General features: G+C 45.9%; 1 protein-coding gene across 5 annotated transcripts in view; it reads right to left on the reverse strand.

The window, feature by feature from the left end:
• FBXW5 (F-box and WD repeat domain containing 5) overlaps nt 1-23976 on the reverse strand; it is a 170858-nt gene that overhangs the window by 83088 nt on the left and 63794 nt on the right. For all 5 annotated transcript variants that reach the window (XM_078642084.1, XM_078642081.1, XM_078642082.1 and 2 more), the window contains 2 exons: nt 16495-16643; nt 5586-6057 (listed from right to left, as the gene is read on the reverse strand). In XM_078642084.1, the coding sequence (XP_078498210.1) occupies nt 5586-6057; nt 16495-16643 (621 nt within the window). The remainder of the gene's footprint in view (nt 1-5585; nt 6058-16494; nt 16644-23976) is intronic.

Raw genomic sequence — 23976 nt, forward strand, 5'->3', positions numbered from 1 at the left:
TGGTTGGGCTCCATGCCCACTGTAAACAGACAATAGGTCTGATCACTGACATACAGCTTGCTATTGTCCGACCAATATACATATATGTCTACATTGCCCCCATCACATTTTTGCAAAAGAGAACTAAAAGAAGCATAATGCCAGCATTTTCACAATCCCATACACAATATAAACAAGAAGAAAACATTTTCGTCAGGCTTTCCAAGATAATCAAGAGGCAATGAGCTCACCAACAGAATCCTAAGGTATTGCCGAATTAGCAAATGTGAGATTTTGGTTTATTTCTGTATGGTACTGGACAGTGGCTATCCTGTAACCGTTTCAAAGGTGTGTGCAGACACTCCCATCCACGGCACATTCATACTTTTTAAGAAACATTTAAAATAGTTCAGTTTTGAACTACTGGTTGCCAATACTATAAAGCTTCGTGACGTCTACCTTTGTACCAATAGGATAGAGCGCAAGGAGCTGTGTATGTCTGTCTTTTTCAATAATTGTCCTATATTTTCCGTTTAGATTCACATTAATATTTTATAGTTAGCATCGCAAATTTGATCACCTCATTTACTTTGATGGCTATGTACTGGCCTTTGACATGATTCCTCGTACTTCTGAAAGGAAAAGGTTAAATCAACAGATTCTGTAGCTAGCTGCGGAGAGGGCGACCCTAAAATTTGCAAAATAAAGTGACACTTTAATGATGGCAAAAGCAACCAAGGCAAAAGATGCACAGGCAGTGACATACAGTGCGTGCCTCCTGGCTTGAGGGACATGAAGCGGATAACAGACAAAATAGAGATAATAATTAAAAAGGAAGCCCCAAAAATAAGTTGAAGTCCCTCAAAACTGTATAACATCAGCTCATTTCCAATCATGGACAGATCAAGAGCTAACAAACACCTAGGGGTCTGGTTAGTAAGAGCAGTTAAATGAATCTGCACAATTGAACTGTTAGTAGTCGAGGAGACCAACTAAAATGTTTGTTCCTGCTATAACTACTGCAGCATTACACAAGTAGTGCAGCTGGTGCATCTCTGATATGTGAGAAACTAGATGTTAAAGTTTTTAGTGAACTACCTGCACAAGAATTTGTACTGCACGTTTGCAGATGTCAATACACCAAAAAGCTGATTCAGCTCTGAATCGGGAACTAGCAGAGTTACACACAAGGAAAGCTAAGGATCACATGGTCTTGTTGCACAGAATTAAGAATTATATTGGGTGTGGAGTACAAAGTAAGCAGAATGTTACCGTGGAAAAAACTAAGAACCCAACGACAACTAAATAAAACTATAACCACTGCAGTTATCCATCAGATTAACACAGATAGCAAGACTATTGACAACCAATATTGCTAATGTGCTCGTCACGAATAATAGGACATGCTTCAACCCTTTTGAAGAGTTTCAAAATTCGGAAGCTACTAACAATTCCTCTGACGCATAATCTAGGGGAAGCAGCACAACAGTTTTTTCTCCTTACAGATTTGCAGCATGGTCTGGTAAATTAACAGAGCGGTGCTATAATTGTGCGCAACTATTGTAATAAGTGTTATCTCTTTTGTGGTCAGGCTCTCTCTTTGTATAAATCAAGGAGTACTTCAGGCAATTTTTTTCTCAACTTGTGCCCTTTACAGTTGTCTTTTGCCTCTTACTGTCTAGCTCATTGCTACGAAATGGACAATCAATATTGTTGTGGAGTCCGACATGCCACTGAGAAGTATTTTTTTTAATTCTTCATCTAATTCCAGGTGTTCTTTAGCTTTTACATGCAAGAGGGTCTTTTCTTGGTTATCATCAAGGGTGTGGAATTTAATAAAATATCTACTTGTCCATGGGGCAAGGTTCTTCATAAATCTACTTGTGCTGTTACAAAATCCACTTGTCCCTTTGGTGCCATGTAGTGCGGCGACACATTAGGGCATCAATCTCATTATATAAGAGCTCTGATATAGCCTCTCTGATTACGCCAGGGCTCATACCATAGTAGTGTTTGAGTACTTACTACTAACTTGCATGTTTTAAGGGTTTTCAACAACTCTTCTCTAATCTTTTCCCATACTGAGAAATGTTGCAAATTTACTCCTGACAATAGCAGACGTAAACCTTCTTCAAGAGTTGGGGGAAAAAGTGGTTGGAGGGAAAGAGAACTTGCAACCACTTGGATTTTCACATGAGCAAATCTACACATGCAAATTTGCTCTTGCTAAAATGCAGTTCACAAATATTTTCTAGGAGTACTATTTTCTTGTCCTACTTCTGTAAATTCTTGGGCATTCACGAAAGCTATATAGCTGCACTTATTGCAAAGACATTTACCATGGGTGCACTTTTGAGACTTTCTTTAATAATTGGACCCCTAATTTGGTCTGGCGTTGACCGTGACCTTTCGTGTTTATTAAAATGTTGTCTCTCTCCCTCTGCATCGGCTGGCTTCACTATCAGTGGCAGCATTCTGCTCTTTCACAAGGAGCGTAATCGGCACACAGAGTAGTTTTGTTCAGTGCCAGTAACTGCTGTGTCAGTGTGTGCCTTTTGAGACCAAAAACATTTTTGTGTTTGCCAACTTTGTTTATAATGGTGAGGGACCGGCACCTCCCACACCAATAAGTTTTTACAAAAGCCCATGCCAAAAGAAGTCACACTGATAAAACTAAAAAGCTGACCACCAATTTCAGACCTACTGGCTTTGTCAATGCTTGTTTATTTTTGTTTCCCATAATCTTATTGAAACTGGTTACACAGATTTTCCATTATGAGTATTTTTGGGAAATACTAGCATGCATAAACACGTTACTAAACGATGCTGCAAAGAAATGGTATCTGAAGTTTTACAGTAGTTTAGCTAAATGTTTTTTTTCCTGCTATTATTTTTTTATGAACATTTTATTTTGAAAGCAAAAAATCTTGCTTTCAAGCTTCTGCAAATATTCTGCATTCTGGGAGCATTATATATAGCCTCGTATTTTGCTAAACTTTGAAAACATGTGTACACATTTCTATACTGGAGCCACTGTCAGTAGTGCAGTCAGAGCTTACAACATTTACTTAGAGAACTCCCCTAACAATAAAGGCTTTCAATTAATGAACCATAAATACAAGTTTAAACACCATTAACATATGGACATAAATATTACCTTAACTGCAGACCGTGCCATTCCCTGATCCATAATGTGGTACTGCAAACTGGCTGCCGAAGGGTTTGTACTGCGGGGGAGGGCGGTAGGCCTACTTGTCCCAAGGACAAAATACACTACTACACCTGAAAACCTGTTGCCCTTGACCCCAAACAAAGTGTCCTGGAATTCTCTCTGCGTCATACAGTGAGCTGTTCAGCATGCAATTGAGAAGTTTTCTGGGAAAGTCAGATTTAATGTCTGGCCAGTGAATAAAGCCTCATTTCTCTGGGGCTTGACATTCTCCCTAGGTAAAGCTCTGACAGTTACGAGGTATCAAACAGTTCACTTTAACTTGATGGCTGGAAGTTATCCAAGGCCTTTATTTTCCTTTCATGCTCAATGGTGCCAAACTGATCTGACCATTATTTTTGCTTTTTTGAGCAGTATAAGTTTCAGAACTAAATTGAAAGTCTACAGCCATTACGCTGCCTTTTCCCTTGTCCTTACAGACGTAGTGCTGAATACTTAGCTCAAAAGATCATATCATGTTAAACCGTGATTTGGCAACACAAAGTCACTAATACAGCCCTCAAAGAGTGACCAGAGCATCACACTTATTGTAATGAACATTTTGCTAATGAAGTAAAACCATACACTATTAAACAAAGTCACACTCACATTTTTGTGTTTTGGTAAATGTTTGAATAGACGGGTGTGTGGTTCACAACAAATAATTAACTGTTCACTAGGGTTGTCCGAGATACGTGTGTCCAACGTAGATGGGTCACACCCATCCTAGATTTTGCAGGTGACCAACTATGTATGCTGTGTGGTCAGCTAATTGGCAGGTTTTAATACACCCTTAGACTGCCAGTCATTCAGGTGTTCAGGATACCTCACAAAGAAATGTTGAACAACCCAGTTTAACATGTCAGTTGACAAAAAGTACCAGTTTACCCCTTTTGGCTGGACTATATTATGATCCATAACTTATGTAGACATAAGATAGGATTATAGATAATGGGGTTAACCCTATAAGTCAAGGCGGACCTGGGTATAAGACAGGAATGAAGAAGTGGTCCGTGACCAATTATGTAGGAGAGTTGAGTTCAATTCTTTACACAGTCAGTATTATGTGAGGTACTACAATACTGATATTAAATATCTACATGAACTATACACTACTACTCAATTAACATTTAAGAGTACATGTATAAGAGAAACCACACAAGTAACAATAGAAGCGCCAAAACCCAAAATCATTCTAAACGCATTTATTAATTCTCTGGGTAAAACATTTGTTCAAGCACAATAGGTTGCGCGCAGAGCGGGGAAAAAGAGAGGAGTGGTAGTGGTGGGTGATAGAAGTGCAAATCAAGGAAAATAGAAAAAATACACAGTACAATACTTTTGAATTACTGGTGGTCCAAACCAGTTATACAAGACCTGTTCGATATGCAACATTCATTTACATGTAATCTGTAAACTTACTGTGAGCAACAAATGCAGCTTCAAGGGATATCGAGAGGGGAACAGATACAGGTCAATTAAGGTGGACCAGCCGCAGAACTTGTTGCACCAGACGGCCGCTGCCACTAAGGACAGTGATTCACATCACTATCATCAATTACAGATGACACATAACATGATGTTTGATTGACAAGACATCATCTCCATCGGTGCTTCAGGCACAATTGGGCCTTCGACCTTATACTTCTGGAATTCTTACCTGAGTAGCCAGGCTTAGCACCAGGTGTAGGTTGCCTTCCCCTTGTCCTGATGAAGACTCGCAGCTGAGGTTCCAATCACCCTCCATGCATCAGTCCAGTCGAAACATTGACGCCTTCCACCTTAATTGACCTGTATCTGTTCCCCTCTCGATATCCCTTGAAGCTGCATTTGTTGCTCACTGTAAATTTACAGATTACCTGTAAATGAATGTTGCATATCGAACAGGTCTTGTATAACTGGTTTGGACCACCAGTAATTCAAAAGTATTGTACTGTGTATTTTTTCTATTTTCTTTGATTTGCACTTCTATCACCCACCACTACCACTCCCCTCTTTTTCCCCACTCTGCGCGCAACCTATTGTGCTTGAGCAAAAGGTTCACCCAGAGAATTAATAAATGCGTTTAGAATGATTTGGGGTTTTGGCGCTTCTATTGTTACTTGTGTGATTTCTCTTATACATGTACTCTTAAATGTTAATTGAGTAGTAGTGTATAGTTCATGTAGATATTTAATATCAGTATTGTAGTACTTCACATAATACTGACTGTGTAAAGAATCGAACTCAACTCTCCTACATAATTGGTCACGGACCACTTCTTCATTCCGGACATAAGATAGGAGCCAGATTAGAAAACAAGTGTGCTCAAGAGGTGAATATTGTACAATAACTTAGCAACACAGACCACATCTTACTATATTAACAGATAACAGAAACCAATTTGGTTATAAAGTACCTATCTGGTGAGGAGAGTAGGTGAGGCATCCTGTGGTGAAGATCAAGTACTTCTTTTTGTAGGCCCCATCTGATGAGAGAAGATTCCTTTCAGGTAACTTAGTCCTGTAACACGCAAATAGTTCTGCAACTTTTGCCTCTAGTTCTTGCTCGGTTGGAACAGGCCTGACGCGTCCCTCCATTAGGTCCCCCAAGAAAAGCTGCAATCGGTCATTGGCACCCACGTCTGCCTGCTCTTCTGCTTCATCCAGAAACACTTCTAGCATCTCCATCCCTTCCTTGTTCTGGTTCGCCATGTCCACCTGCCAGGCAGTGGAAGTTGCCTCATTCTGTTGCTCCTTATAATCAAGGAGCAGGTCAGGGGAATCATGACGGGCACAGTCTGCTACCATCACAGTTCTGATAGTGCTGGCATTTAGATTCTGAAGTTTAAACAATCTTTTTACCACGTTGACATTCTCAGATTCTACATCCTAAAACAAGGAAAACAAACCTTGTGTTAGAGGGATTAGGGATATAGTTAATTTGCAGAATAAAATATCTTTACAATCAAGTAGTCTTTTTTGTGCTACATATATTGCAAGTAATACAATTCCTAAATCATGTCTGTCAACAAATAAGAGAATAGAGGAATGGACATGGCAACCCCACCATCTCCCATCCAACCCACACACAATAAGGTCCTACCAGCATTTCTTACTACTGGTCAATATCAATTCTTCCATCAAAGAGGTGTGATCAGTGAATTACTGGGTTATGTAGAGGTGTGGATGGTAGATCAGTCTTTGCACCTCGCAAAACGTTCAACTCATGATAGAAAAGAGAGGGGATGTCACCCAGTGACTAACTTCCAGAAGTTCAATGATTTTCTGGCGACAATACAAAATGGAAGGAAGCAACCTTCACTCAGGTGTGTGGATAATTCAAAAGGGCAGGATCACCCTGGAAAACGGCCAGACTAATGGGGCCTCTCTTTTCCACTATACTCGTGGTCGCTCCAGAGCATGGATAAACATCATCCTACATGGTGCATGCTCACCATCAAAGATGGAAATCCAAAGTGAGTTTTATCATATGGAGGACCGCAATGGTCGAGTAATATTCAGTGACACCTCATATTTAAGTACAGAGTCACAGTGACACCTCATATTTAAGCACAGAGTCATAAGTTAGTCAGTAGGTCTGGCAAGTAAAATGTAGGATGTTTAGACAAAAAAAAAAAAAAAAAAAAAAAAGACACCCGAGGAACAAAGCTGCAGGTTGACAGCTTGCTTTGTAGCAGTCTACCGTGTTATAGTTAACATCTAGTCAAAGACAAGGTGATGTTGAGAGGGCGCACAAGCGGAATGGCTGCCTAACTAAGCAGCTCCCGCTCTTTGGCCCGTTATCCAACATTTATCCTATGCCACATGGCGAGTAAACGGCAAATTCACCCACCATTTGCTGCAGCTGGTCGCCCTCTGCGATCGACCTGAAGCTGGGGCTGCTGTTGCCACCGGAGCCGGCGTCGGCGCCGATTGAAATTTGACCGACAGCACACACGGAGCACACGAGCAGGGAAGGGCGGCTGTGGCGGACTACGCGAGTCCAGGGCTTACCACGAGGAGGTGGGCCCGGATCGCGTCGGAGCTCTCCGAACTTAAGCGGCGCCCGCCCGGAATCCTGGAACTGGAGCGCGGTACTAACGCTATCGCATACCACTTACCCCCGGCTGTGAGATCGGCCCAAGCCTGCCTGACCGGAGAGAAATACCGGACGTCGTGGGAGTGCTCGGAATGCCATTGCGACTCCTGACGAAGCTGTGAGGTGCCGGACATCAACTGCTCCTACCACGAAGCAGTACAAGGTGAGCGGCGCTCGACTCTAGCGTGGGACACCGCCCCTGCGGTCACTGCGGGCAGTGGAGCACCGAGTGTCAACGGCTCTCCCCGACCGTCAGGCTGCGGGTGGGTCCCCTGCTGATACTGGGCCTGCATACTCTCTGTCCCAACGCACAAGAAGCGGCCCTGGCCCCTGAGACGTCACTGCCTGCATTTAACCCACGGCGGCGACCTACTGGACCTGGTCTTAACCCACGCCTGGGCTGTACTGGTCTTTTGCCACTTTCATAGACAGAGCTGGACACTGCCCTGACTCTTTACCACAGACTTGAGCGCTGGGCCTTCGCCTTCACGCTGCTTTCCAATACCGTGGCTCTAGATGTACTGTTGCTGCTGGAGACGTCCATTGCCTATCTACTGCTGAGGGCTTGGTGACGCGAGGAATGACTGGTGGCCTGTGCCCCCCCGAAGAGCGCTTATCGGGCACTGGTGGTGCTACATTCGGCTTGGGCAGGCACTGGGGATACGCGCAGAGGTTTACCAGAGTGCCGGTGCGCCCACTGTGGAGTCTATACTACTACCCCTCGATAGAAACTTGGCAGTACCTCGGCGGTGGGGCACGTTGTGGCGGAGAGGCCGAGTCCAGCCGCCAGCATGGTGCGCCCAGAGAATCGTCAAGCGAAACTGAGCTTCGATGGCGTCAAAAAAGGCACAAAATCGGTGCCTGCTAACCCTGGACCGAGCGATACTAACTCGAGGGCTGAAGTTGCTCCCGCTAAAGACCTTGATTTACACAGCCTGTTCCAAGAGATGAGGCAGGGATTTGCCACTGTGGTGGAAAAGGTTGACGGCGTGACCTCTAGGCTTGATGCCCTGGTTCACAAAGTTGATCGTCACGAGGAGCGACTAACGGCTACGGAACAGCGCATTTCTGATAATGACGATATTACCTCGTCTCACACCACGCAATTGGCCCGAATTTTCAACCTGCTCAGGGCAATAGCGGCCAAGAATGAGGACTTGGAAGCCCGTAGCCGACGCAACAACATACGCGTCACGGGCATTCCGGAATCCACAGACAAGGGCAGAATGGAACTCTATGTTGAAAAGCTACTCAAAGGTTCGATTGGAGAGGCCGCATTCTCACCTCAATTTATCATCGAGAGAGCGCACCGATCATTAGCACCTGTTCCCAAGCCCAGATTACCGCCTAGACCAATCATTGCTAAGCTGTTGAACTATCGTGATCGCGACGTCGCGCTGAGGGCGGCCCGGTCTCAACAATCCCTACAATACAATGGAATTACATTCTCCATATATCCGGACTTCACCCCACTGGTGCAAGAAGAGAGGCGCAAGTTCATCCCTGTGAAAAAGAAGCTGCGGGAGGCTCAATTGGACTATGCCTTGCTCTACCCGGCGAAGCTGTGGATCACACATCAGGGGAAACAACACTTCTTTACAAATCCTCAAAAAGTGGAAGATTTCCTAAAAACAATCCGTAAGGCTCGAAGAGGAGAGCGCAACGCTGAGGCGGACCTAGAGGACGAAGACTCATCTTCGGTGGCGGAGGCACACAGAACACTTGCATCTACTGGATCTCTTATTCCTTTGCACTATCACTCTCTGGCCCTTGCTTCGAATGCACGAGGAGTGGCGACCACACACGACGGAACTACGCTGGCTCATCTTTCCTGTGGTAATGTACTCCAAGGACCACTTTCCTGACCCTGGCCTCCACCAAGGGCGGTTCAGTTTCGGAGGCCATTGGCGGGTGAAGTGGCTGTGCGACCTTGATGCTGTATCCCTATAGGGTGTTCCCCATACATACTTTTACGTTGTTGAAGTTGAAGGGAAGGGGGCGTGGGGGGTACGGATGGCTGCTGGCATGTTTGGGATGCTGTAGTGGGAGGGGGGGCGGACTGTTTGGGGGAGTTGAGAGGCACACATAGATTGTTTGATCGTGACACGAATTGCTATACTGTACTGACTTGTCTGGCTGTGTTGGTCGGTGCGGCTTTCCGACCACCTAGGGAGAATACAACAAAACTCCATTATCTATGGCGATCTTAGTAACCGATGCTCAATTAAATTGCATGTCATGGAATGTTAGAGGACTTAACAATGCCAAATAATGTGATAGCATATCTTGACAGACATAATGTTCATATTGCCATGCTGCAGGAAACTCACTTGTCACCGCAGAGGCGAGCCACCTTTGCCAGCAAATGGGCTGGAATCCGCACATTCTCCTCTTACTCCACATACGCAAGAGGGGTTACCATTCTTCTTAGACGCAATGTGTCATTCCAGAAGTGCGGAGACCTGACCGATAGCGAGGGCCGCTACGCATTACTGTGGGGGCGTCTGGGCCGCGACACAGTCACGTTTGTTAATTGTTATGCATCTAACACAGACATGCCCACATTCTTCACCACACTTTGGGGCAAAATAGTAGATGTGGGATCCCGACATATTATTTGGGGAGGGGACTTCAACTTGGCACCAATACCTCACCTGGATAGGGCTGACAGGGCAACTCACTACAAACCCAGGGCACGAGAGGCGTTGGGAGACATTATAGTTGAGGGTGCACTGGTAGACACGTGGCGATACCTGCACCCAACTAGGAGAGAGGGTACGCACTTCACATCACAGACGGGCACATGGGCACGGCTGGACTACTTCCTCGCCAACAAAGAGATCACTCCGGAGGTTCTGGGGGTCAAGGACTTGTTCGGATCACAGCCCTGTCCTAATGCACACACGAATTCCTGGGTGGGATAATCCTAGACCCCGATGGAGGCTACAACCGGCGACACTATTGGACAGCTTATTTCGTGCCGAACTAGGTGAGGAAATAGCGGACTTCTTTCCCAGGAACAAGGGGTCAGCAGAATCGATAGAACACATCTGGGAGGCCTTCAAAGTCACCATCAGAGGCTATTGCATATCTAAAAGTTTTGGGGTCCTGCGAGACATACAGACCACTATTCGTACACTACATAGGGATCTGAGGGCACTGGAACTTCGAATGGTAGAGAATGACAGTCCTGAGATACATGCAGAATTCCGGGACACGTTATCAAAATATGAGGAGGAGGCTAACAGGGAGGCTAAATTCAGGGGGAAACACTGGCAAGCCAGGAGATATTGCAAGGGAGATAGGCCGGGGAAAGCACTGGCGGTGCTAACGCGCCCCCCGCGAGACTACAACACCATACTGGAGATCACCGATGAACAAGGACACACGATCAGAGACTCAGACGCGCTGTTGGATGCCTTCACCTCTCACTACCACTCCCTTTACACCACTACTGCACCAGCTGATACACCTTATGCAGCATTCCTGGGGGATGTCGCACTTTGCTGGCTCAGCGATGGGGATAGGGCCTTCCTAGCAGTCCCCTTTGAGCTGGATGAAATCCGTGAGGCCATTATGTCACTCAAGAACGGCAAGGCGCCTGGTTTAGATGGCATACCCGCCGAATTTTATAAAACCTACGTTGATATTATGGCCCCGGTTCTCCGAGAGGTCTACGACGAATCGCTCGCTGGCGGCATCCTCCCTAGCTCCATGTGGGAGGTGGTCATACACTTGCTTTTAAAACCGGGCAAGACGCCTAGTTCGTGCAGTTCATATCGCCCACTCTCCCTTTTAAACTGCGATATTAAAATCCTCGCGAAGGTCCTGGCCACCAGACTTTCCCTACTCATGCCTAGAATAGTACTGCCTGATCCATCTGGATTTGTCCCCGGTCGGTCCACCTCGCATAACTTGCGCACCCTGTTCTCTCTGCTTCGTACCATTCACCCTGGTCTTCCAGTAGCAGCCATTTTCCTAGATGCCACTAAGGCATTCGACTCGGTAGAATGGCCCTACCTGTTTTCAGTCTTGTCAAGCATGGGATTCCCCAGACTTTTCATCTCCTGGGTTCAGCTCCTCTACACTCAACCCATGGCGACGGTCCTCATCAACGGGCGCTTATCGCACTCCATTGCCATTACCAGAGGAACGCGTCAAGGATGCCCCCTATCCTCTCTATTGTTTGCGATAGCGGTTGAACCGCTAGCCTGTAAGCTTCGCCAGCTGCATCGAGAGGGCGCTGTACAATGCCTCCAGAGGCAAATTGATGTGTCATTATACGCGGATGATATTACACTCTACGTCAAACACCCTGACGTGCACCTTAACCCGCTATTGCGAGAATTCGTGAGCTTTGGAGGAATGTCGGGAATACACATAAACTGGTCCAAGTCGCAGTTTTTCCCTCCCATGGATGCGGTCATGAATTTCCCCCTTGACTACCCACTTGAGTGGTGTCGGACGGAGCTCCGATACCTTGGCATACAAATATCAGACGATCCGCTCCAATTACGGAGTGGCAATCACAAAACTCACAGCTGCAGTGGATCGTTGGATCACCCTACCGCTTTCCATGGCTGGTCAAGCATCCCTCATTAAAATGGTGGTGCTGCCCAGATTTCTCTACCTTTCTCAATATCCCATACTACCCGGGTGCTTTCTTCTTCAAAACCTTGAAATCGGAGCTCTGTCGGCTATTCTGGGGAGGCAAGAGCCCACGGTTGAAATGGACCACATTGACCCAGCCCTATGATTCTGGTGGCTTTGATGTGCCTGACCTTGAGGCATACTACCTGTGCGCGCAGGCGCATTACGCCTATCACTGGCTGACCCCCACACCATTCATGCCACAATTAGCGGTGGAGGACTGGATTGTGCACCCCATGCCGCCTAATGGCCTGCTCCACTGCCCAGAAGCGTTAATTCAAACGCCCAATACCTCTGTTTCCTGCACTCTAGATGCGTGGCGCCGTATAGCTAAGAGGTTATCCTGCTGCTTCCCATACTCTCCTAAACTGCCACTGACATTCCACCCTGCCCTTGCACTATTGCAGGAGCGAGGCTTTGGTTTGCTTTGCGAACGACTGCGGATCACCTCCTGGGGCGATCTCTTCGCCAACTGGAAATTTAAAACTGCAGACGAGTTCTTTGCCTCCCAGGATCGCTCCCCGCTTGACATATTTTACTACCTGCGCTTACGACAAGGGATGAAGGACATTCTCCCTGAGTTCCCCGATGAGCCCGAAATCCTTCTTCCACTTGAGTTCCTGCTGTGCTCACAGGAAGGGACACACTTGGTCTCCGGCTTGTATCGTCAACTCCGATCGGTGGCCATGCCGGCTGAGGCGGGAGCACGGGCGCACTGGAGTACTGACCTAGCTACCGCGCTCACTGAGGACCAATGGCACTACTGTTGCGCCCTCAGAGCTCGGATCTCGGCCAGCAGTAGACTTAAAATTATACACTACAAATTCTTGCAAAGGTTATATTATACACCAGTAAAAAAACAAAGATTTCACCTAGCAGAAACTGACAGATGCGAACGCTGCAAGGCCGAGCGCGCAGGTTTTTTACATTTGGCCTGGGAATGCCCACCTGTTCGTATATACTGGCAACAGGTAACTGAAGCCCTTGCAACGATGACTAAAGAGCCCATACCGGAAGATCCGCTCCTCATGCTGCTGGGGCACACGCCACACATCCCGAAAACCGGTAGAAAATTTATTGACACCGCACTGCTCTTGGCAAAGCGCCGAGTAGCGTGTCGCTGGGGTCGGGGCAGAGCACCCAAATATAAGGAGTGGCTGGCAGATATGACTTACTGTCAGGAACAACACGTTACATTCGCTGAACTGTTACCGATCCCTAGCCGCCCTAAAGATATCTGGAGCCCGCTGACTGGATACTTGCTGGCCCAGGCAGATGATGATGCTGCTTCAGAATGAGGAAAAGAGAATGACACTTGGGGCTAGGAGATTTACACACTGGTTCGCATAAGATCCATTTCTCCTTCCTTGCTGCAAAGCAGCACACGCACATCTACAGGGTACCACCTTACACAACAGTGCACCGCCTGCTATTAATGCGGCACTGTATATACTGATATCACCACGAAGCCCGCGCCCGCTAAATGACACTCGCTGCCCTGCTCATTCCATACACACTTATTACCCTGGGAGGCCTCTTGGGACGCTGCGCGCGACCTCTACACTTCAGACGCACACTTAACGTCGCGACTACTGACAACTCACTGTAAGGCTAAGAACGATCAATGAACCGTACTCTAAGGTACTGACTTAGAATTCCTTATACAAAAGAGACTATGATACCTCTCTGATTTGTTTAACGTTGGGAACTGGGAAGGGAAGAAAACTAAAAAAAAAAAAAACTGTTCTGCTGCAATGCATCCTTGTTCATTTGCTTTTACTTTGCACTAGCTACCAGGCCCCCACAGTAGCATAATACCAAACGCCACCGGGCCTCCGGGATGCCGGGTAAAAGGCTGTGTTACATCAATGAGGAATTTTATATGGGTTTAAATTTAATGCTGCCGGCCTCCGGGTTGTAGGCGATTGAAGCAGTGTACTGTACACAATACGCAATAAAGCAGTTTGAACACCAAAAAAAAAAAAAAAAAAAAAAGACAAGGTGATGTTGCATATGTGACATACTCCTAAGTACGCATGATGTGTGAGGTGCAAAATACATTCACCACCTTTTAGTGACTACAGCGATCCACCCAATAAAGTCAACAAACACTCTCCAGATCACAGGATCTCTTTCAGGCAGAAGACCTCAGAGGCCTGATAGATGTAGGACGGAACTGAAACGGTCAGATTACTGCAACTAACAGAAGACCCATACGATGTGAACAGTCTGGTGGCCTTGCTGCCATAGTACAGCTGTGATGGAACCCTGGGTTTCAGGGTACACTTCCAGCGCACAAAGGAGCAGGCAGCACCCAAAAAGGTGAGGGAGACCCTCCAGGAGTCAGCAACTCATCGGAGTTGAAGGTGTTCATGCATACAGTGATCCTCTGCCCTCTCCCCCGGACCTTGGAAGGCACTTTTTCATGTATCTCGTTTAGTTATGTTGCAGCCCCATTTGCCCTTTTCTATTTTACTGAGCAGTTAAGTTTTCAGACCTGTATGCTTATTTTAGTGATCTTGGTTCATTTATCAGCCTTTGTGTAATGATGCCCCTCACAGCGGTGTAGTCTCTGGTCTGTAGCATCCACAACAGAGGTATAAACGGGTGTGAGATTCCTGCCCTTCTGTCATCAGCTGAAATTAAAGTGTGTTCACCTAAAGGTTGCCCTTCACTTTGCACAACAGAATCTGCAGTTCCACCCCTCACCCATTCCAAAAGGTAGTGCTTCAGGAAGATTAATCACCAACCCCTTCCGAACATAATCTTCAATAAATGTCACTGTCAGATCTCCACTTACCAGCCACAGGAATGCAGGCAATACACTTAGACTATGTAGCAGACATGGCTAACCTAAACCCCCCGCACCCCCATCCCACGGCCTGGATGCAGAGGAGGAGGACTGCTGTCTGTTGATTGGCTGACTGTTGTTGACCTTTTCCTGTGCACCATAGGAAATAAAGAAAGTAGACAACAATCCTCGCCTCAATGTCCGTAATAGAACTGAACCTTTCCTTCATGTCTACTAGGAAAGTTTTAATTTCCTATATATACACACATCACGCCATTAACTTGCGCTTTAAACTCCTGAGCTGATTAGCGGTCTTTACTGAAGCACTGGCATAGTGAGAGCCTACCAGCATATGGGCTGTTCACCTGTACTAGTGACTTATAAAGTACCTACTACAGGACTAACAAACACGTTTTGCATCTTCAGGTCTCATGCTATCTCAGACAGTTTCACCAATATTGCTGTAACCCAGTAGGAAAAACTCTTCTCCCCATTTAATTCAAGTAACCCTCTACTCACTTTCTACCCTCTGCATGTCTCCTCTTTCTCAGCACAGACTACTTTAAGTTACATGCATATTTGACTAAATCTTTATTATAGTATTACTGTCAAATGCCCTCATTTCATTTCAAAATTCAACAAAAAAATCACCTCTCCTTTGAAAGCATCAACAGCAAACTAACAATACCAAATCTCCACTATCTCAACAACAAATCTGCCTGAACTCACGTACTCTACCCTCACCAATGGTCCCCACAGCTAACCCCTGTTAATTTAAACCACCACAAAGAAACTGCAGTAAATGCATGGAATGGTTTTCTTGAGAGCACAATACTATTCACGATAACAACTAGTAACCCACTAACCTTGGATTACGGAGCAGCGAGCTTCCTGGTGTAATGGGATTCAAAGCCTTATTATAAGTAGTAAGGGTTATACAGATGCATTACAACACAATATAATGTCCACTGTAGGCTGCTTACCTAACCATTAACATAAAGTATTTTCACAGGCGCACCTTACAATACAGAGACTGCGGAAAGGGGAAAGTTAAGTAAACTGTCAAAATCCTAGCTTATTGTAAAGCATGTATCTGGAACAACTTACTGCTTAACCTTGGTGCAAACAGTTTAATTCGAGTCTGAACAGCTCGTGAAATTTAAGTGCCATTTAGCAAGCAGGTTGTAAGTGGTCCCAAAGATTTTCCCAAGTAGCCCAAAGGCAGCACGTGATATACCAATTAACAAAACATAAAAAATGCACATTAGATGGAATTATCACTTTGGTTTGTGGAGATTGACGCAGTAGTTTGTGCTACTTCGATGCTCTAGTTTCTCCCAGAACGTAAAACTAGAATATCTCTTTCTTTAAAAAAAGAAAAGAGAGTGTTCTTCTACAACAGTCTTATACACATAGTTAGGGACTGAATCAGCAATTAGGATATTTCGCTGCATGAAACTTGAAGCGGAAGAACACTGCATGCATTGATAAGAGATCTGTAATTTAAAATCCCTCTAGAGTATGAATAAATATTTTGACACAATTAAGATAATACTTTTAGCCTCTGCTTAGTTTCTTTAAAGAGGTTTTCATTTTTTTTAAAGCAATATGATGCCAAGGTGTCAAGATGCAGTACACAATGAAAGAGTAGAATCACAATCTAACGAATAAATATATTGAATGCATCAATCCTGGAAAACAATTATCACCTTATGATGGAAAAAGATGAAAGGTTGCTATATTTTTGTGAAATTATTGAACTGGAGCACCTTATCACACACGTTACCTGAAATGCATTGTTCAGCCACAGCACAGAGCAGGAGGTGATGCGGCCAATTCGGTGCAGGTTCCCAGAGATTAGGAGGGTTTCGTTTAACCAACAACCAAAAACATCATAGGGTTTGTTTCTCACACGAGACAGGAGTTCAAAGTTTTCTGGATGAGGAATTGGAAGAAAGAAAGACGAATTGAACAGCTAAACAAATTAACCAGGCCAAGCAAAAAATAAGGAGGTTACAAATCTTTTTCAGGCTGAGCTTTGCTGAATTCCCACACACAACCTCGCCACTTCTACTCATCTTGTAGCTATTCAAAGGTTGCTCATTGGTCTCAGGAACCAATATCCAGAGCAGAGGTCACATTATACATCTTACATCTGGGACACTCTAGCTGCTTGCAGCTGTGTTCAATTTCTTGCAATCTCATGCACACAAATGATATTTGAAGCTGGTTATACCCAGAAAGGGTGACACTGCTGTGGAATCAATAGAAATGTTTGCTCTAACACGGTCAGTCAGTCATTTCTAATTGATTTGCTATACTATAATTTATCTTTAAAGTGCCTGTGCGACTCCTGTTTTTCTTGGTTATTCGCATGCACAGCGGGCCTGAAAACAATCCTGTTTGTTAAAGTTGTTATTGCCTTTTTGTTGTGTGCTTTTGTGCTGTTAACAGGAGTATTGTTTATAATGTTTTTATAACACAGGTTGTTTCCAGATGAATGTTACTGTGATTCTTCCATGTGAACTTTTGAATTTTTTCATGTTATTTGCTTTACCAGACACTTTGTAGTTTTATTTGTAGCTTTTGCAGTTTTGTGTTCTCACTTTTTATCTTACAGTCCCCTGCAGTGCAGTGCATTCATTCTTTCAGCTCACCATTATTTTCAAATTGATAATAGTACCCCTACCTAATATACAGAAGCCAGTGTTTATGTAAAAGAAGATACCTCTTCTCATGGGTTGTCTGTTGCCCCAGTTTTAAGTATAATAATGAAGTAGTGTTTTTGGCTTGTTCAAATACTATGCCAGCATATGAGTAAGGGGGGTTATGGTTCATATTCTAGAAGTGTATTTTCCATTGGCCAAATTTTATACGATGAGGAGTCGGACTCCTCTTCAAGTCAATCTGGAGAACATGGCCATATAGCACATCATGGTAACCATGGTGTCAATTCACAAGCATGGTCTGTGGGAGCACAAGACAGTTCATAGAGATGCCAAGCAGAGCACAGCAAAGGACACTCCCTAGAATTTCGCATGGGCATGAAGCACATCATTGCAACCATGATGAACCTTCACAATCACAGTCTTACTCACTTATGCCTACTACTTCAGGATTCTGATTTTTCCCCTAAATCTGAGGCCAAGTTGCGCTGATGCGGCTGCCACATTGCGAGTCTTCTCTTGCATCTGCACATGGGTATAGAAGAGTAGGGTCAGGTAGTCTGAGAGGTCCAGATCTTCCAGCTGCATCCAAGGTGCCTACTGGATCCCACTTCTTTTCCTTGCTGTGGGTGTCTTAATGATCCACTCTATGGCCGTTAGGAAGAAAAAAGGCAAAAGCAAACAACCCTGGCGGACTCCAGTACTCACTTGGAAGGCTTCTGTGAGTTGCCCTCCACGGACTATCTTGCAAGTCATTCCTTTGTAAGAGTTTCTGATGATGCTTACAAGTTTATCTGCCACACCTTAATGCCGATCCATGATCTTGAATGCCTTCTCATAGTCGATGTAGTTGATATAGAGGGGGGAATTCCATTCCATTTACTGCTCAATGATAATGTGCAGTTTTGCAATCTGGCTCTGTTGAACACTTTGCCTGGGGTGGATAGAAGAGCAAGCCCTCTGTAGTTTTCGCAGCTGCTAGGTCACCTTTTTTGTGGATCTTGATGAGCTATCCCTACTTCCAGTCGGATGGCACTTTTTCCTCTTCCCAGATCCTTCCAAACATGGTGAAGAGGAAGTCTACTGATGTTCCAATGCTTGCCTTCAGTGACTCTGCAGACATGTTTTCAGGTCTTGTTGCCATCCCATTTTGCAGATGTTTGATGGCTTGCCGTATTTTTTCCTCGGTTGGTCTGCTGCAGTTGACTGTAAAGTCCTGGTCAGCTGGCTGAATGTCTGGTGAAGACTGTGGCACAGGGTGGCTCAGCAGTTCTTTAAAGTGCTCCATCCATCTTCGTTGTTGGCCTTCGCTACCCATGCTTGTCTTCCTAGCTCTGTCTGTCGTTAATAGGTCTTTCAGGCCTGCTGTATCTGCCAGAGAGGTTTCTTGATATGTCAAAGTTCTTTCAAGTTTCCATGGCTAGCTGCTTCCTGGTTTTCCGTGGCAAGAGCTTCGATGAATCTTCGCTTGTCTTCTCTTAAGCTTCTCTGTGCCTCCCTGTTGGTTTTGGTGCTTTTGCCATGACCTTATGCTTTTTCTGCTCTTGTTTGGCTGGTGTTGACTGCAGCTTTCTTTTCTTTTCTCTCGAATTCTGCGGAGAGTATTCACAGTCTAAAGGAGTACAATCCACAGAATTGCCCGCACAGCACTGCAAGGGAGCTCCCTCGACAACCTCCTATAATTCTTGTTTTGTCAGGACGTTATGGATGTAAAGTCAATACTGTAAACGCCCTCTGGCATTTACCTTTTTGTGGATAACAAGTTCTTTGAGGAATTTGTGCAGTAAACTAAACTACATGCAGAAAAGCTTTGTGGGAGCTTGATGGCTCTCTGGCATCTCGGTCCAGAGCACACTTGTAGACTCCCACCTCACATACGGACCTAAAAACATTTGAGGCCTTTAGCTGCTCATAGGTGTATTATGCAAGCCTTCCTTCTTACGGCTCTTTGACAATTTTGGCAACACCCACCTTCACATCTATCAAGAGCCGACTTCGCTTTTGAATCTGCAGCATGTGCTCTATTACAGTGATGTCATTCTTCCAGAAAGGAAGATTCAATACACTTAATTTGAAAAGAACGATCTATTTGTGTATAGCTTGTTTCTCTGAAATACGTATTTCTTTTCACAATTGATGATACTTATATGTACCTTCCATATCGTGTGCACAGGACTGTGAATAATATCCACTAAGAGGGTCGTTGCCACTACTAGCAGAGGTTTTGGGGTCTCCTCTGACCTTGTAGCACCGCTGCACTATTTTTGCTTCCGATCCTACTTTCCGCTACCAGCTCGAGCGCCATTCTTCCTGTACACTTAAAAACCCATCACAGAACCCTTAGCATGCTAAACAACATGAGAAGTTTGGGTCTTGAGGCACGTATTGATGGTACTGGCACAGTCAAGAAGAAAAAAGCAATGCAGATAGAGAGGTCTAAAGCGTTGGCAAAAGGACTTCTTTAGGACTGTTCTATTCTGCCTTGCCTAGAGGGGGATGCCTAAGAGAGGGGAGTTCCGTACAGGGAGCTTCTGAGCGATATCATTTGAGTCAATCTATTCCAGCATGATGGCACAACGCGCACAGAAAGAAGCAGAACTCAGTCTGCCTGTCATAAGCTGCAAGGTGACATCCGAAGGGTTGCCAAGACCTGTACTGAACTTTCTGAGAGAATGGGGGAATGACTGAACAGGATTGTGATGCTGAAGAGTGAGGCATTGATGCACAAGAAAGCAACTGAAACCCTGGAAGCTCAAATGGTCCATACCCAGGGGAAATTGAAAGACTGTGGGAACAGACTAAGGCGAAATAATCTTAGAGTTCTGGGCGCTTCCGTGAAGAATTGGAGGGAGAGGAGGTCCTCTTCAGGGGTGCCTTCTTGGAACTATCTAATTGGGATTGGGGCCAAGAGGTACAGCGGGCCCATAGGTTCCCTTTCAGGCAGGGCGCCCAGACTATTCAGAGCAAAATTGATTTATCTTGACAATTTGTTGCTACACCAGGCAGTGTTGGACCTGGCACAACCAGATCGGTCTGAAGAGGGATCTACATTTTTTGTTAGGCCGGACTTTTGTCATTTTGCTGTGGAACGTCGGTGGCGTCTGCTTAAATTCACACAACCTTTTCAAGCTAAGGTAGGGCAGGCCTATCTAATGAATCCAGCTAAGCTTGAAGTGGTCTGGCAAGATAAATTTAATTTATTTACGTCTGAAATTAAGGTGAAGTGGTTTATGTAAGCCAAACCAAACACGACATGGAAATGTGGAACCTACTCGACTCTCTCTCGCCTGACGTCGCCTTCTTCACAGGCCTGGACCAACGCACTCTCCGCCCCCGACATCAGCACTGCCATCTCAGACAGATACAAGGTCGAGAGGAAAAACCGCCCGAACCAGGAGGGGGCCTTGCCATCGCCAACAAAAGCACCCTACGCCTCACCACCTCCAGCGAAACCTTCCCACACCTGCACTTCCAGATCCAGACCACCCACTAAGCCACACTCCGAGGTCCACAGACCCCCAGGCCCCCAAACACCCTTCGCCATCACCGACTTCATCGCACCCCACGTCATCACCTCAACAAACTACATACTCATTGGAGACCTGAACTTCCACCTCGACAACCCCAGCGACCCCAACTCCACTATCCTTCGTGACAACCTCGCTAGCTTCGAACTTAAACAACTCGTCTACACATCGACCCACAGAGCAGGACACACCCTCGGTCCCATCTTCGCGGCAGGAAACAGTATCCAATTCAGCCACACAACGCAGCTTCCATGTACCGACCACCACTGCGTACACTTCGCCATCAGCAAACCCAAGGCACCCAAACCAGCCACACGCCCACCACGAAGGAACTGGAGCAAGGTTACCAACGAGCAACTTTACTCCACCCTCATCTGAGACAACCACACCTGGGAACCAGACACAAACGATGCAGCCAGAGAACTCCACACCTGGATCTCCGACAGCGCAGACGAGATTGCCCCACTACGCCACCCCGACAGACAACGCCCCAGGAAAGCCGCCTGGTTCACCACCAAGAAGAAATATGCACCTGCAGATGCCTGGAGAAGAACTGGAGAAACACAAAGACAACCGAAAACCACACCACCTACAAGGACACCATAACGGATTACAACAACCAGATCAGAGCCACCAAGAGGAACTTCATCCACATCAAAATCCTGGCCAACTCCAAGGAACTTTTCAGTGTCATTCAAGAATGCCCTAACCCACGCAGCGAAGCCACAGACATCCCCCATCCCAAGACACCTGCGACAAGCTTGGAATCTATTTCCACCTCAAGATCAAAAACCTCTACAACAACTTCATCGACCATCCACCAAGCGCCACAGATGGCCCCCCGCCCCCCACAAACACCATCCAGACCACCTTCTCCAACTGGACACCAATGACGGCTGAAGACACCACCTGTACCATGAAAAGCATTCACTCGGGGGCCCCACCAACCCCTGCCCCCCTCACATCTACCACAGAGCCACTGCAGACATCGCACCCTAACTACAATGCACCATCAACACTACCTTCAAAACAGGCACCTTCTCAGATGACTGGAAGCGCTTGGAAGCGCGCAGAAGCCCACAGATGACCCCACCGATCTCAAGAACTATCGGCCCATCTCGCTCCTCCCCTTTGTAGCCAAAGTTGCAGAGTAAACAGTCGACAGGAAACTGACACGATTCATTGAAGAGAACGCCGTCCTCAAACCGTCCCAATCCGGATTCCGAAGCAACCACAGCAGAGAGACCGCCCTACTCGCCGCCACAGATGACATCCGCACTCTCCTGGACCAAGGTCACTCCACAGCCCATATCCTACTCGACCTATCAGCGGCCTTAAACACCGTCTCCCACCGCACACTAGTCAGCAGACTACATGACACAGGCATACAAGAAACAGCCCTGGACTGAATCCAATCATTCCTCACCGGAAGAATCCAAAGGATCAGACTCCCACCCTTCCTCTCCGACCCCACGAATATCGCCTGCGGAGTCCCACAGGGTTCATCCCTGAGGCCCACCATCTTCAACATTTACATGGCCCCCCCTCGCAGCCATAGTCCGACAACACAGCCTCAACGTCGTATCCTATGCCAATGACACCCAGCTCATCCTCTCCCTCACCAAAGACCCCACCACTGCCAAACTCAACTTCCAGAATGGAATGCAAGACGTCGCAGTCTGGATGACCAACAGCTGCCTGAAGCTCAACGGCGGAGGTGAGGGAGATGGTGGGGCTTGGTGGTTCATAGAGAAAAAGAGGACTGTCGTGGAAGAATATCACAGCAGACAAGATCAAATGAAAAGCAAGATGTGCCTGGGAATGGCTAAGATAAGGCTTTCACTGAGCAACAAACTACCAGTATGAGGCTAATAGCCAGTTGTAAATTACGTATTTGCACTATTAATATTTGCGCCCTTAATGACAGGGTCAAGAGAAGCAGGGTTTCCTTGGGTTTGAGGGTTATGAAGTCAGACCTGATCTGCATACAGGACACCCACATTCCATGGGATAAGAGTGGGTTGTTGAAAGATTTAGGTCTGCCACTTTAGGCAAGTACATGGCAAGGGTTAACATCCATGGAGCTGGGAGTTTTAGCAAACAAAGCAGTCTGTTTCTGTAATCTAGTAGAGGTGGACAAGTTAGGTCAATGGGCCATTGCTGAGTGCGGAGTGGGCGATGGTCAATTTACGTTCTACTGAATATATGGCCCTAATACTGATGAGCCAGGAGTGTTTGATTTTTAAATATCGAACTGGCTTCATGGCTGTTGCCTCTTATCCTTTGTGGGCACTTAAATATCCTTCTGGGTGTGTGGGAGGATTTAAGTGGGGATCAATTGTTTTTTGGAAAGAAACCTGGGGTGTACAGGGTTCTGCAGTGTTTGGTGAAGCATCATGGCCTGGTAGAAGTATGGGCTCAGTGTAAAGCCCCAGATCCATGTTTTAAATTTTATTCATCCCCGCATAACAAATTAGTTCGGTTGGACTACTTTTTGTATCTATTGCTTTGGCGGGACAGGCTGGGACAAAGATCTTTCCAAGGGCCCTTTGGTTCTTGAACTCCAGTGTGGGTATCACTAGACATAGGAGGACATTAATTTTTGACAGGAAGCTCTTGTTGGATATAATGTATTGGGATCAGGGGTGCAAATGGATTCAACAGTTTCTAAAAACTAATAGGGGAATGGGCTTCGGTAGGCATAGTGTGGGATGCTCTCAAGACACGGCTTAAGTGGGAGACCCTCAGTTTTAGCTCGCACCAACAAAAGGTGAGACAAGGTGAGACTCAGAATTTATATGAACAGCTGTCCTTAGCCAAAGGAGAACTTACCCGGAGGAAACTTATGGGGTCAGATATTCAGGAATCCAACAAGAGATAGAAATTCTCAAATCAAAGATTAACCGTAATTTTGGTATTGAAGTGGCTGCTAAATTACATCAGTACAGGTCTGAATGCTACGAATTCGAAGAAAGTACAGTGCGGCTTCAAGCCACACTGATTAGACAGAAGGAGGTAGAAAATGGGAGAACGCTATATTAAATCAGCCAGGGCAGATATTTGAGTCACTGACTG

This window comes from Lissotriton helveticus, chromosome 5_1 (assembly GCF_964261635.1).
Source record: "Lissotriton helveticus chromosome 5_1, aLisHel1.1, whole genome shotgun sequence".
NCBI lineage: Eukaryota > Metazoa > Chordata > Amphibia > Caudata > Salamandridae > Lissotriton > Lissotriton helveticus.